At 42.9% G+C, this 14,713-nt stretch overlaps 1 protein-coding gene across 1 annotated transcript; it reads right to left on the reverse strand.

The window, feature by feature from the left end:
- Nucleotides 1–12,954: 12,954 nt before the first annotated feature.
- LOC134564978 (uncharacterized) lies at nt 12,955–13,971 on the reverse strand. Its single transcript, XM_063424324.1, has one exon. The coding sequence runs from the start codon at nt 13,864–13,866 to the stop codon at nt 13,063–13,065; it is 804 nt and encodes a 267-aa protein (XP_063280394.1). The 5' UTR covers nt 13,867–13,971; the 3' UTR covers nt 12,955–13,062.
- Nucleotides 13,972–14,713: the final 742 nt, after the last annotated feature.

Below are 14,713 nucleotides of genomic sequence, written 5' to 3' on the forward strand. Positions count from 1 at the left end.
TTTATTTTTCTATATCAAAACTTGCCTTCATTTCTAGAGAACCTTCTGCTGAACATTCAAATCTGTAAAACTTTCCTGTCAAATTTTCATCTTCCCCAACACACAAGGATCATGGAAGTCCAACTCCTAGCCCTGCACAGGACAGCCCCAAGAATCCCACTCTGTGCTTAAAAACACATCTTCCTATTTGCAAGAAAAATATTTGGATCATAAGAAAATGTTCTTCTCTGAGGCAAACCCCTGATTATTCAGATTTACAGAGATGAGAAACCTGTTTACACTCAGCTTGTTCTCAGTGGGCAACATACAACTGCCAGCTTGGAAATCTTATTTTAAAGCTGCTGCTTTACATTTGCAAAGCAAGAAGAGATTCCAGAGTTTGTGGGGTTTGGAAGCTTTGTGGGACAAGGCTGTTCTCATGTCTGGTGGCTGCAGAATCTCTCATTTCCAGAGTCCTGAGACACCTTCTGCTCTGGATGTGCTCCACAGACCTTCCTCTGGTTAAATCCAAGGGAAGAAAGAAAAACCCAGGCTAGAAACCACTGTCTGGGCTTCTGAAAGAAATGGTAAAAGAGAGGAGGGATAGAACTGCCTGGGACTGGACAAGCTCCAGGCTTCACATCCATGGCCTGCCTGTAATCCCAGCATAATGGGTGTCTTTTTGGGAGCCAAACCAGTGCCAATGCTTACAAATTTCTGTTTGCAGTTTTATGGGCCAAGAGCTGTGGTGGATATTCTCACATAAAATGTAATCCTACCATCCTGTGCCAAAATGCCAATTAAAAAGACACATTATTTTGTAATTTAAGACCTCATAAATTATATGGAGACCACATGATGACTGACACATCTTCTGGGACCAGTCTTGACTAATCTGTGTTTTTCTAAGTCAGGTACACTGAGTACACACTCCATGGTTTGTGGATAAATAACGAATTATGCATTCAGAGAGAGGAAAAGTCATTTTTCATGTCAGCAAAGCCAAGCTGTGAGGAAAGGGTGGCAGAAAAGTGTATTCCCAGTTTTTCTGGCTGAGGGGCAGCTTAGTGTTCCTCCCCTCGACAAAGGGCTGCTGTCAGCAAAGACAACGCCACCACTTCAAGTTTAAAAACAAAATCAAATTAATTAAAAGTCACTGCCTTTAGCTGAGGCTGAGACAGGACCCAGAAATCCTAAACAAACATTAATCATGGATTTCCTTGCTCCCAGCCAGTTCCCTGTTCCCATTCCCCAGTCCTCCCACAACATTCATTCACCAGCTTTGCAATCCATTGCCCATGTGGAAAAGCTGCAGCTCCAAAATGCTCCTGAGCCCTCTGCCCAGGCCAAATCCACCCTGAGGTGCCCACACCTGGAGAAATTCTGTGCCAATCTATGCTGTCAGACAGGGAAAAGCAGGGCTTTGTTCTACAGTCCCAGGGAAGCTCCTATTAGTGCTACCACGGGCCCTATGACAGGTGAAAGGTGCCAATTCTTATGTAAATCTTGGTTAAATCTTGTGAAAATCTCAACCAGCTTTGCACAATCGGTGCAAACTACCCAGAGTCACACCTACGAACCACAAGGGCAGAGGCAGAACAAGTCATGTATAAAAGTCACGGATTAGCTCTTGGATGAGCCAGAGGGATGGAAAGTTCCTGTGTTGCACATACACATCAACCAGCCAGGCTCTGCTCCTCCTATCCCTGCTCTCTGCATCTATCCAGCCTTGAAATCCCTCTAAAACTAACCCTGGGAAGTTTTTTGGCAGTTCTCCCTGAAGTTCTGCATGGATGAGGGAGGGAGGCTCTGCTCCCGACCCAGCAAAAATACACGGATGACCCAGAAGGAATTTCTCTGTGCCAGAGAGATACAGCACCTCTGATAATCTTCTCAAAAGCTGTGTCCCTACAGAGCTCCCCAATGACATTCCATGCCCTTCCCAGTGGGAAGGTTTGCTGTCCACAGGCAGAAAATTGTCCTGTGAAAGTGTCCTTTGGTGTGACCTGCTGGCCACAGGGAGCCCTCAGCACAGGGTAATTCCAAATCTTTGCTGTGTACAAAGAGCTCTTGGGGCAGGATTTGGAGACAGGAACAAAGCAGCCCTCACTTCACTAAGCAGGTTTTGGTGCGCAGCATTAATTGAAGAAAGAGGCAGAGTTGTTCTGCATGGATTAGCAGCCCAAGCCTTGTTTCCCCTGTAATTCCAGGAAAGCTGTAATTTTTATTTCTGAATGCACACCCCAGAGCCCAGGCTGGGTCTGAGCTGTGCACACACCCTCTGACACTCCAAGGACCATAAATCACCCCTAGAATCATGGAATTAAGGTTGGAAAGACCTCTGAGATCATCAAGTCCAACCATCAACCCAGCCCCACTTTGTTCACCACAAACCCATGTCTCCAAGTGCCACATCTACTCAATTTCTGAACACTTCCAGGAATGGGCATTCCACCACTTTGCTGTTTCAATGCTTGATAACCCTTTCTGTGAAAGAATTTTTCCTGATATCTAATCTAAACCTCCCCTGGCACAACTTGAGGCCATTCCCTCTCATCCTGTTGTGATATTTGTACATAACTCCTGTATATCCCTGAAATTCTGTGCCATGGAGATGCCACTTGGAGAAAATTAGGTTTGTGGAAGGTTCAAGCAAGTGAGGAAGATCTACCCAAAACATCTTTGCTTCCCACAAGAGTGGCCAAAGCTCTTTTTCTCTTAGTACAGATTCCAACCATGGGAATAGTCTCCCTTCCTTGTTTGATCTTTTGGGATCTGGGTATGTTTAGAGGTTTTTTCTTCCCGATGTGGAATCCCTGGAAGTGTCCAAGGACAGGTTGGATGGGGCTCGGAGCAACCTGGGATAGTGGGAGGTGTCCCTGCCCATGGTCTTTAAGGCCATTTCCAAACCAAACCATTCCATGATTAAAGACAGTGATTTAAAGCCCTATAAAATATGCACATTTCACAGCAAAACATGGAGCTGTTCCTGTTTTCTTCCTCTGGACAACATCACTTCACTTAAAACTAACATTTAACACTGCTGGCTGTTCTTGATTTTAATTCTTAAATTTAATTTCCATGCAAAACACCAGGACATTCACACCCCTAAGCCACTGGGACAAGCAAGGAGTGGGGTGGTTTCTTTTGGGGATCACTTGGCATATGTTTTCCAAGAAAACTGTCCAGTTGCTAAGAAAACCCTGGGCTGGCTTTTCCCTGCCTGAGGGATTTGAGCAATGTAAATATTGTATAGAAGTGACCAACGCCCATGTTTTGCACTGTTTTCTCTTTTCTGTATCTCTGTGGATGTGTGTGGATAATGAAAAAGGAAAGTTTTTTCTGGAAAAACAGAACGTGTGAGTGTGCTCATTTACCCTGACTTACATAAATACACAGTGTTAGCTGGAATAATATTTAAATTTCACTTTCACTGTAGCCCTCTCAAATCCTGAGTACATCCAGCACACACAGAGATTTTCCTGGAAACCCTCAGCATGGAAACCGGTCATTCCTTTTTCTTGGTTTGTACAAATCACCCCATTTCTTCCATCATTAACCCAAATCACCTCTGCAGTCATGAAATACTTTCTTGGAACTAATTCCCTAGATCACTTCTAAGACCATAATACACAGTAAAAAACAAAGCAGTTGCACTGAACCTATTTTAATTTATATTTCCCCAAGTTCCTATCTTTACTGCACAGCATGACACATTGCTAGCAGAATAAAATTAACCTTAAAAATATCTTTTGACCACTGGAAGGGCTGTGCTGCTTCCAAAGCTGGCCTCATGTGTTATCCCTGAAAGCATCATGGAATAAAAGCCCTCTCAGCACCAGGGAGGGTTGAAATCTTACTCAGGGAGTCTGAGAACCTCATGATAGACACTGAATTAGCAGCTGATCCCCCAGGGGAGGTGTTATTTTATGTGCTAAATCAATATTAGCTGCATTAGGGAGCTGAGGAAAGTGCTGTGAAAGAGGTGTCTCAGATCTCCTGCTGCACAGGTAAAGAGTCTTGGGAAATAATTTAAAATTTTTACATAGGTCACACAAAGAAAGAAATTTAACCTGTTTGAATAGTGGCATGGTGGCATTATTAACATTATAAATTCTGGCTGCTCTGTAACTGCCCATTACACACTGAAAGCCTGGACTAAAGAAAATCCCCCCAAATAAGGTCTGGTATAAACCCAGGCCATAATCCAGCAAGGCCAGGTGTTGATTGTGAAGCTCCAGGGAATATTTTGTTATCTATAACATAATCAGCACCACTCAGAGCTCAAGGTCACAGTGGAACTGAGATTTGCTCACACAACTGCAGAGCCATCAGAACCCAAACTTCCAGCCCATGGGCAGAAAGTCCTCTTAAAACCAGGATTAGGCTGGGCCTGGAACTACCTGACAGGCCCAGGAAGGGATTTGAGACCTTGCTTCATTTTCAGGTTTGGGCAGGAAAAAGGTTCAGATTTATTAAAGGACAAATTTCAGTCCTAAGTCGAACAATCATATCCTAGAATACCTGGAGGAGGAATTTTCTCTTTCTGTCTTAGGGTTGCTGTTTTCCCCCTGGAACAGGGACAGCTGGAGGCCACAGATGGGCCCAAAGGATCCCACTGAAATCCCTGCACTCACCTCCAGATTTTGCATTGCAAATTATTTCATTTGAAAGGCTTCTTCCTTTAGGGTTACTCAGGAGAATAATCTGGCATTTTCCAACCCCATTCCCACTTGTGAGAGATGACATGGATGATGGAACAATCCCGATCCAAGGGAAAGGAGAATATTGGGGAAATTTGTCATAGTTTAGGCATAAAAATGACTTTCTGGCAGTTCAGATTCCTGTATTTTCCCATCTATTACCTCATCATTCCAAATTGACAGAGCAGTGAGGGATCACAGGTAGGATTGAGGATGGGGAGATACCTGTAAAACACTGTCCTGCCACAGCCACTCCTTCCCAAATATTTATCCTACAATTCCCCCTTTAAACACAACTCATTCATTGATACTTTCTAAATCCAGGGCTCACAGGACATTTGTCCCTCTCTTTTTTGAGGGGGGCAGTGCCTAGGTCATTGTACGGGTATAAAGTCTCTAAAGGTCTTACAACATTTTAGTATCTAAGCAGAGTGGTTTATTTATAAAGCATGTATCTGAAGGTACGAGAGTTCTAAGAGCGGTCTTACAATACAATCAGTTATAAACATAAAGAAGCAAAGTCCAAATAAAACAATAACCAAAGCATAGAAATCTTAACACACAGAGTTCTAATGAAACAGCAAACAAAGCATAGAATTCCTAACAAGCAAAACTAGTAAGACTATAGGCAAGCATAAACCTGACATCACAGCCTCTAGGTAAATCAGCCTCCCATCTCCTGACCCCAAGCAGGGTTTTCCAACCGTGGGGTCACAATAACAGAAAGGGATCACAAGATCACAGATCCCAGACAGGGGTCCCAGCCGCGGGGATCACAACAACAGAAAGGGGCCCCGAGATTCAAAACCCACACAGAGTCCCCGATCACAGGGTCACGATGACAGTGAGGGATCCCGAACCGCACAGAGTTCCCGTCCGGGGGGTTGCAGGGACAAGGAGGGGTCCCAGGGGTCCCAAACCCTTGCAGTTCCCGGTTGCAGAGACAGGAAGGAGGTCCTGGGGTCCCGGACCCTCGCAGACTCCCCAGCAGCCCCGAACAGAATTCCGGGGCAAACACTGCAGGGGGAAAGGGAAGGGACGGGATCGCAGGGGCAAGGAGGGGTCCCTGGGGTCCCACACCCTCGCAGGGGGAAGGGAAGGGACCCCAGGGCCCAGATGCCAGGCAACAATAGGTGGTACCTTTAGAATCCCATCCGGCTCCCTGGCAGGGCTTCTTCCTCAGGCTGCAGGAGGTGGAGGTTGGATTGATAGATCGGATTGATCAATCAATCAATCCCTCCCAATCCACTGACTGACTGACACAGAGGCTTTTTATCCCAAATTGCAAAATGCATATTCATATTTTTTATCTACACACTAGCCAATCTAGATACAATTCTAAAGTTCGTAAAACTACGAAAATCAGCGTCAAAACCTACGCACATAGCACATCCACCAACGCAAAACTCTATCTTACTAGCATAAGGTTCTACCTTGTTGTACATAAAACTCATACTAAAAATTATAAACAGTATTCTACTCTATTTTTGTCATGTCTATACTTCATCACTTAGGCCTGAAGCTGTGTCCTTCTACAATGAACTAGGACTTAGGGCATGTAAAACTTAAGGCTCAGGGTTAGATTTCTACTTTATGTATCTAAAGCCTTTATATATTCTAATTTTTCTAAAGGTTTTAATTCAATCTCTGTACTTTTCACTCTCTGTGGAGGATCCATGGAAACATGGACTCCGACAGGGCAGGACAATTACATTGACTTGGGAGGCTGCGTCCTTTTCTCCTCTCCACATCCCCCTGTGGCTCCCCCATTGCCTTGAGCTGTACACCACCTGCTTGGGAGGGCACATTGTCCCCCCGATCTTTGTAAAATAAACTAAAATTAAATAGAACTGCAATTTCCACCACCTCTCCAAAAATGAGGTTTATTTTTATCCTGGATCTTCTAACCAGGTTCCTGGGAACAGCTTTATCCCATTCATCCCTGTGCTGGTGTTGCCCGATCCGAAGAAAACACAAACAACCAAAGTCGTTTATGCGGTGCTTTATTGAGGGCCCTGGGAGCCGTGGACTAGCGTCCAAAATCAGAGCCCCCTCTTACAGAAATTTTACAGGTTTTTTATATGTTTCTTTACATGATTTCTTCATCGTTACAAAATCTTACTTAATTCTATCGCCTGGTACTATTATCTTCTTGACATTTAGGTTCCTGCCAAAAGGTACATTCCTTAGATAAGTGATTATTTCTTAGCTACACTGCTTACATTACAAATTTCACTATGATAGTTCATCTACAGGTTATATGCGGCCTACCAAGCCTTAGCATGACTACGACTAATGTTAACTATAAGGTTCTCTACTAGCTAAATACGGGTTATTTTAAATCAAATGGCAACAACTTCCCCCCTTTTGAGCATTCTTCAGTCTTCTGCAAGGATGCTCAATTCTCAGTTGTTATCGGGTCTTCAAATGCTGGGTTCTCTTGCCCGATAACATCTTCATACTTCGGAGGAGTCAATTGAGACAGTTGCATCTCGTTGGTTCTTGTCAAGGCTTTTATCACTCTTCTGGTACGTTTTGTTTCTTTCTCGATGACTCCTAGAACACACTTATATGCTAGCCAAACAATTAATAACAGAATTACGATCAACAAAATGTATTGTATCACAGACGAAACCCATCCAGAAACCTGAAGCCCTAAAGATTCAAAAATTTCTCCGATCCAGTTATGTTGTGCTTCTTTCTCAATATCTTTTGTTTTGGATTCAACGATTTCTAATTGAGAGATATCTTTTTCTACTTCAATAGTCATGTTTGGAATATGGATGCAGCAATGATCAATTCTTGTTTTTAGATACTGACACACACCATGCTCTTTCAACAGGAGCATATCCAGTGCCATCCTGTTCTGCAAAGTCATTCGGGATGTGGCTTGTAATTGCAAATTTATATCTTTGAATCCTTTTTTAGTGGCTGCTGCTAATCTCTCAGTCTGCCCTAGCAACTTGTACAGCATCTCTCTGTTCCTATAGGTGGCTATAGGTGCAAATAGTGATTCCAAAGCCCATCCAAATTTAACTCCGCCATCAGGTTCGTGCCATTCATTTTCTAACTCAGTGAATGCATCTACTTCTCTTTTCTTTCGGTTGGATTTTAATTTTGATTGCTTCCATAAGGGACAAAGAGTGGGGATTCCTAGAGTAATTTGTGTCATAGGCCCATCTATAGGAATATGTGTGGTCCATTGTCCATGTCCCATTACCCAAACTAAGTTTCCTGGACTTTTAATTGTAGTGTCCTTACAGCTTACAGCTCTCCTAATTCCGTTACTCCAGAGTGAGTTTACTTTGTCTAGTATTGTATGATTGAATCTCCTGCATTCACATCCCCACTTAAGTAATACTCTAAGAGGAGCCAGATTGATCTGATTTTCAGGGGTATCACATGTAATGACATTAGTGCAATTCCAATTTTCTCTAGCTTCTTTAATTTCTCTTGTAGATGTTTCTGTCTTGTAGACTTCTAACAGGGTTTTATTTTTATTTCCTGTCCATTGTATACACCAACTCACTGCTCCAATATAGCTGTAGTGTTCTAGTAAGCTCGGACCCCATACAGTTTTCCAAATATCCCAAATAACTTGTTGCTGGCTTATATTTTCACACTTAACTTCCTGGTAAGGTTGCTTTGTTCTAACTTCTACATCTTCGGTAGCATACAAGGCTGCGTTCCAGACATTCTTTTTGACCGTCACTATTTCTCCTTCTTTTCTTTCAGTGTGACATACAGTAGATATGTTTTCTGCTACCTCATGTGGTAATGGAATGGGAATTATACCCCATGGAATTGGTTCTCCTGCCGCTTGTGGAAGTGGCAGGCATGCTGTGATTCGGGATACGTTCCGCACCATCCCAAAATCTCTAATCAGCCCTATTATCAAATTTTCCCGTTCATGACTTTGGTGTACAGCTACCTCTCTACGCTTCTTTCCTATTGGGGGTACTATATGAGGGAGTCTGGTTCCTTGTCCAGCTTCTACAATTCTTATTCCATAATCGGCCTCAATTCCACATATCACTAAACACAAGTATTTTCCTTCAGTAAGACCAATTTGAGGGTTACTAATGTTCAGCCATCCTATACCTTTTCCAGATTTCTCCCACCAGCTAATTCCTTGGTCTATCTTATCCCATGACTTTGGCTTGTTTTCTTTCCACCATTTGACCTGCACAGTCTGATTACATCCCTGTTTTAACATGAATGGGCAACTCATCTTCAAAGGAAGTCCATCCCACATATCTTGTCCAGCCCAAGGGGGGGTCTATCTCTACAGATTCCTGGGATGGAGCATCCTTCCACAACTTCCAGGGAACTACTCTCAATGTAATTTGTTTATAATCAAAGCTTTTTCGGGACTTTACAATACACATGTACCTTTCCATATCTTTTTGACTGACTCGCTTCAGCTGTAATGTGGTGTTTCCTTTTTTTGCATCCTTATCCCAAACTGTAGTAACATTTGCTTCCGGATAATCAGCACCTTTCTTCCAGGTTGCTCGCACATTCCGGGCTTCAGTTTTCTGGTTATTTGTTATTAAACAGGTCAGGTTCACATCCATTCCTTCCATGACACCGACCACTGGTTCGGTAACTGCAACTACAATGGAATCAGAGCCATTAACACGGATGGGTTTCGTCAATACCAGTGTTAGCGTAGGAAAACATATAACCACACAGAGGCGATCATATGCGGTTCTTTATTCCAGCGTGCGGGACACCGGGGTGATAATACACCCAAATCTGATGTCCGAAGGATACAGAGTTGATTCGTGATTTTTATAGTTTAAATTATACACATGTTAACTAACCCCCACGCCTAGATACTGATTATCCTATTCCTTAGTTACTATCTTAAATCATACCTACGCTTCTACCCTGATCCACACTTGATTTGGTTAAAACAATAGCATGGAGCTGTTTACAAAAGCTGACGCTTGTTCCCAGTTAGCTGCGTCAAGTTCCAGTTGTACGTTCTCTACTTTCCTCCCCCTGCACATTACTCAATCTAGAAATTACTTTTTTTTTTTTAACCCTCCACCAACATTCCCCCCTTTGAAAGTATTTTCACTCTAATATACTAAGTGTAAATGCTTTCACTTAATACAGTCCATTAGGCTTCAGAGTTCATACTGGATGTTCATCTCCAAATCCTCTGTTGTCATAGGCTTTGTCCGGGATGTTGTTGCGGATTGAAGGTGCTGGGTTCCGTGCTAATGCTTTCATTATGGTCCTGTTCCAAGATGCCTTTTTCTGTATCTCTTTCTTCAGGATTCTGTAAACTAACCAAATTATTAAAAATATAATCAGTAAAATTATCAGATTTTCAAGGATAGACTTTATCTATGAACTCACATTCTATCTTAATCTTTCAACGATTTTACCCAACCAGCTAGTAGCTAAATCCTTTTGTTCCTTTTGTGCCTCATGCTCTATTTGTTTTAACTGACTGATGTCATGTTCTACATCTGCAGTTACATTTGGGATGTGGATGCAGCAATGGTCGATTTGTCCCTTTAAATATCTACACACTCCGTGTTCTTTCAAAAGTAACATATCTAAAGCCAAACGATTTTGCAGGGTCATTTTGGTGGTGGCCTGTAATTGCACATTGAGTTCCCTAAATCCTTCTCGTGTGATTCTTGCTAATCTGTCTACTTGACCTGTGAGTCTATATAGCATTTCTCTATTTCGATAATTTGCAATGGGACTAAACAAGGATTTTAGGGCCCACCCAATCTTTACTCCACTAGAGGGTTCTTTCTAAGTGTCATCTGGGTTCTTGTCTTCTGAGACGTCTCGCTTTGCTTTTATTTGTAAGGTTTCACTGCTCTTGTTAAATGGGGATTTCTTCCAAATTGGACATAAAGTGGGAAGGCCCAGGGTGATTTCTCTTACCTCTCCGTCTATAGGCAAGTGTGTTGTCCATGTGCCATCACTCATTGCCCATACAAATGGTCCTGGACTTCGAATTGTACTCCTGCTACATCTTACTATAATCTTAGAATCTATTTTGCCTTGTTTGTGTTTAATTTTCCTGCAGGCACAACTAATTCGTAAGGCTATTGCCAATGGTGACCACTGTTTCATTTCTAGATTGTCAGAGGTGCAATCATAAATTTTCTTACATACCTACTAACTTACCTTATTTGCCTCTTTCTGACTGCTAGTATCAGTATTCGTCACTGTGGGATCTGTCTCATTTTCAGAGCCTTTCCATTTAATGCACCAGGGTGTGCTTTCTATATATTGGAATTTCTGGAGGATGCTCACAGACCATGCACTGTCCCAAGGTTCTAGTCTTTTCTAATCCTTCTCTTCACATTTCTACACCACAACACTTTCTGTAGCGTTGTCCCTGATCTTTTGATAGCGTAGAAACTAACATTGCTATTTTGCAAGGTCTTGGTCTTTAACTCACTACTCTATGATTTGTCCTAATTTGCCATTACTAAGAATGCACTCTGACTTTCTCATGGGTTGCATATAGGAATCCTCTGTTATCTTCTAGTATTCTCTGACCACCACCCTTGACTCTGGTACTTGTTTACAGTTAATTGTTTTGTTCCCTCCTATTTCAGGTAATTTTGATGTTATTATTCCCCAGCTTACTGGGTCCCCTGCTGCCTTTGGTATTGGCAGGCAGGCCGTTATTCTGCTGGTATTATGCATTTTGGCAAAGTCTCTGACCAATCCAATCATTACATTCTCAGCCCGAATTTCATTAGAAATTTCTATTACTTGTGTTTTTGCCTGTATCTCTCTCTTCATTCTAGAATGAAGAGTTGTTAGTTGACCCTTCTGTATCCCATATCCCAAAGTAACAGCAATCCCTACTGGTGACATTAGTATCCATGAAATTAATATTACCCACAGGAAGAGCATGAGCACAGTTACCAATACCATTTGAACAGTTACAGACGTTTCAGCCTCAGCTTTGTTGGTCCAAAAGTTTCTACAGCCCACGACTGGACTCCACGAGGGACCTTCTTCACACGCGTGTAGTGTATCCAGGGTTCCACTCCAGCCACTTTGACTGCTGTAAAGGTGGTTAGCAGTACCTGATGGGGACCAGTCCACTCCTCTTTTAGTGGTTCTTCGTTCCAGGTTTTGATGTATACCTCATCTCCTGGTTCGATATTGTGGACTGGATTCTCCAGGGCCAGTGGTCTGTTCCACACGAGAACACTTCGGAGCCGAGCTAGAGTTTTCCCGAGGGACAGAACATAATTATACACATCTTGTTTCCCTGTGACATGAACATTTGGATTGGGGTTAGGAGATTCATATGGTTTCCCATACAATATTTCATAAGGACTAACTGACATCTCACTCCTAGGCTTTATCCGAACCCTCAGCAATGCTATCGGCAAAGCCTGTGGCCACTGCAGTTTGGCTTCCTGGCATATTTTACTGATTTGCCTCTTCAGTGTCTGGTTCATTCTTTTTACTTGCCCACTTGACTGGGGTCTCCATGGTGTGTGGAGGTCCCAAGATAATCCCAATAACTTGCTTACCTCTTGTACCACCGTGGCTATGAAGTGTGGGCCTCTGATGATATCCCTAGGGGCACCCCAAACCTGGGAATGATCTCCTGTAATAACTACTTAACTGTTTCTTTTGCTTGGTTTGTGCGACAGGGAAGGGCTTCTGGCCATCCAGAAAACGTGTCAACCCCTACTAACAGGTATTTGTATCCCCGAGTTTTTGGCAGTTCTGCAAAATCTACTTGCCAATAGTCTCCTGGTTCTATTCTTATCCGAATTCTGCCTAACTGTGCCTGTCGTCTAGCTACGGGATTGTTTTTCAGACAGATTTCACATTTAGACATTACTGACTTGGCCATTGTTTGCATCCGTACTGAGATTAGGTATTGTCTTAACTACTTTACCAACGCCTCTGCACCCCAGTGACACTCATGTTTTACCTGTAAAATTTCTCTCATTACTAAAGGAGGTACTACTATTTGCCCTTGTGCGGTTACATACCACCCTTCTGCGTTCTTCTGTGCCTTCAGCAGTTGTGCTAGTCTGTCATCTTCGATTGTATAGTTTGGCTTCAGAGGCAAATTAAATTGAGAGATATTAAATCTTGATGGTATCAACGCCATTGTTTTCTGCACCTCTCGCGCTACCTGACGGGCTGCCTAATCTGCTTTTCGATTTCCTTCAAAAAATTTGGAGTTGCCTGATTGATGTGCCTTGCAGTGCATGATTGCTACTTGTTTAGGTTTTTGCACTGCATCTATCAATTGTAGGACTGCATCTTGATGTTTAATATTTGTCCCTTGGGAGGACAGCAGTCCTCTTTCTTTCTATAAAGCTCCGTGTACATGCACTACTCCAAAGGCATATTTGGAGTCAGTTCAAATATTTACTGTCTTCCCTTCACTCAGCTCGAGTGCTCTGGTTAATGCGATTAGTTCTGCCCTTTGTGCAGACGTGTTAGGTGGTAGTGATTTTGCCTCTATTACTACATCAATTGTAGTTACCGCATATCCCGCGTATCTGGCTCCGTTCTCCATGAAGCTGCTTCCATCCGTAAAGAGTTCCCACTCTGGTTGCTCTAGGGGGACATCCTTCAGATCTGTTCTTGCTGAATAAGTGTGCTCGATGACTTCTAGACAGTCATGCTCTAATGGACCTTCCTCAGCTGTGGCACTTAGAAATAGAGCTGGATTCAAGAGGTTAGTTGTTTTTAGTGCAACATCATCCTGCTCAGTCAGGGTTACTTGAAACTTCATCATCCGGCTTGGAGAGAGCCAATGGCCCCCCTTTTGTTCTAGGACTGTAGTTACCATGTGCGGCACATAGACATCTATGTGTCTTCCCATTGTGAGCTTCCTGGCTTCCTGTATCAGCAGCACGGTAGCTGCCACTGCCCGCAGACATGAAGGCCATCCGGCACTTACGTTGTCGAGTTGTTTGGAAAAGTAACCCACTGGCCTTTTCCAGCTTCCCAGTCGTTGGGTCAGGACTCCCAGTGCTAGTCGCTGCCTTTCATGCACGTACAGCTGAAAGTCTTTAGACAGATCAGGTAACCCCAAAGCGGGAGCAGTTGTCAGTGCTTCCTTTAATTTCTGGAAGGCCTCTTTCTGTGGTTTGCCCCAGGTGAATGGCTGCGTCTTCTGAGCCTCGTACAAGGGTTTTGCAATCAGTCCATAGTCCATGATCTACAGGCGACACCACCCTGTCATTCCGAGGAAGATCCGCAGCTCGTGTAGATTCTGGGGCTCTGGAATAGCACAGATAGCTTGAATACGATTAGTACCCATTTTTCTCTGCCCTTGTGAGATTTAACATCCCAGGTAAATCACAGTCTGTTGGGCAATTTGTGCTTTTTCTCTGGATACCTTATACCCTCCCATTCCTAGTGAATTTAAGATCTCAATGGTTACCTTTATGCAGGTCATTTCTTCCTCTGTTGCAATCAAAATGTCATCTACATACTGGAGTAATAAATATTGGTCTCTTGGTACTTGCCCTTCTCTGGTCCAGATTTCCAGTTCTTTTGCCAGTTGACTTCTAAAGAGAGTGGGGGACCCCTTGTACCCCATCGGTAATCGAGTCCAGGTGAGCTGAGTTTTTCTTCCACTTTCTGGATGTTCCCACTCACAGGCAAATAGTTTCCTAATTTCTTGGTCAAGGGGTATACAGAAGAAAGCATCTTTTAAGTCAATTACAGTAAACCATTTATATATCTCTTTTACGGATGCTAACAATGTATAGGGATTGGCAACCATTGGATGAATGTCTTTTGTTATTTCATTTATACTTCTTAAATCCTGTACAAGTCTATACTCACCATTGGGTTTCTTCACTGGGAAAATTGGGGTGTTGTATTCCGATTTACATTCCTCTAGAATTCGATATTTTAAAAATTTATCAATGGTCTTTGCTATTCCCTGTCGTGCTTCTGGTTTTATAGGGTATTGTTTGATTCGTACAGCCTTTGCTCCTTCTTTTAACTCTACATGTACCGGTTGTGCTAATTTAGATTTTCTAGGTACATCTGTT

This window comes from Prinia subflava (genome assembly GCF_021018805.1).
Source record: "Prinia subflava isolate CZ2003 ecotype Zambia chromosome W unlocalized genomic scaffold, Cam_Psub_1.2 scaffold_31_NEW, whole genome shotgun sequence".
NCBI classification, from domain to species: domain Eukaryota; kingdom Metazoa; phylum Chordata; class Aves; order Passeriformes; family Cisticolidae; genus Prinia; species Prinia subflava.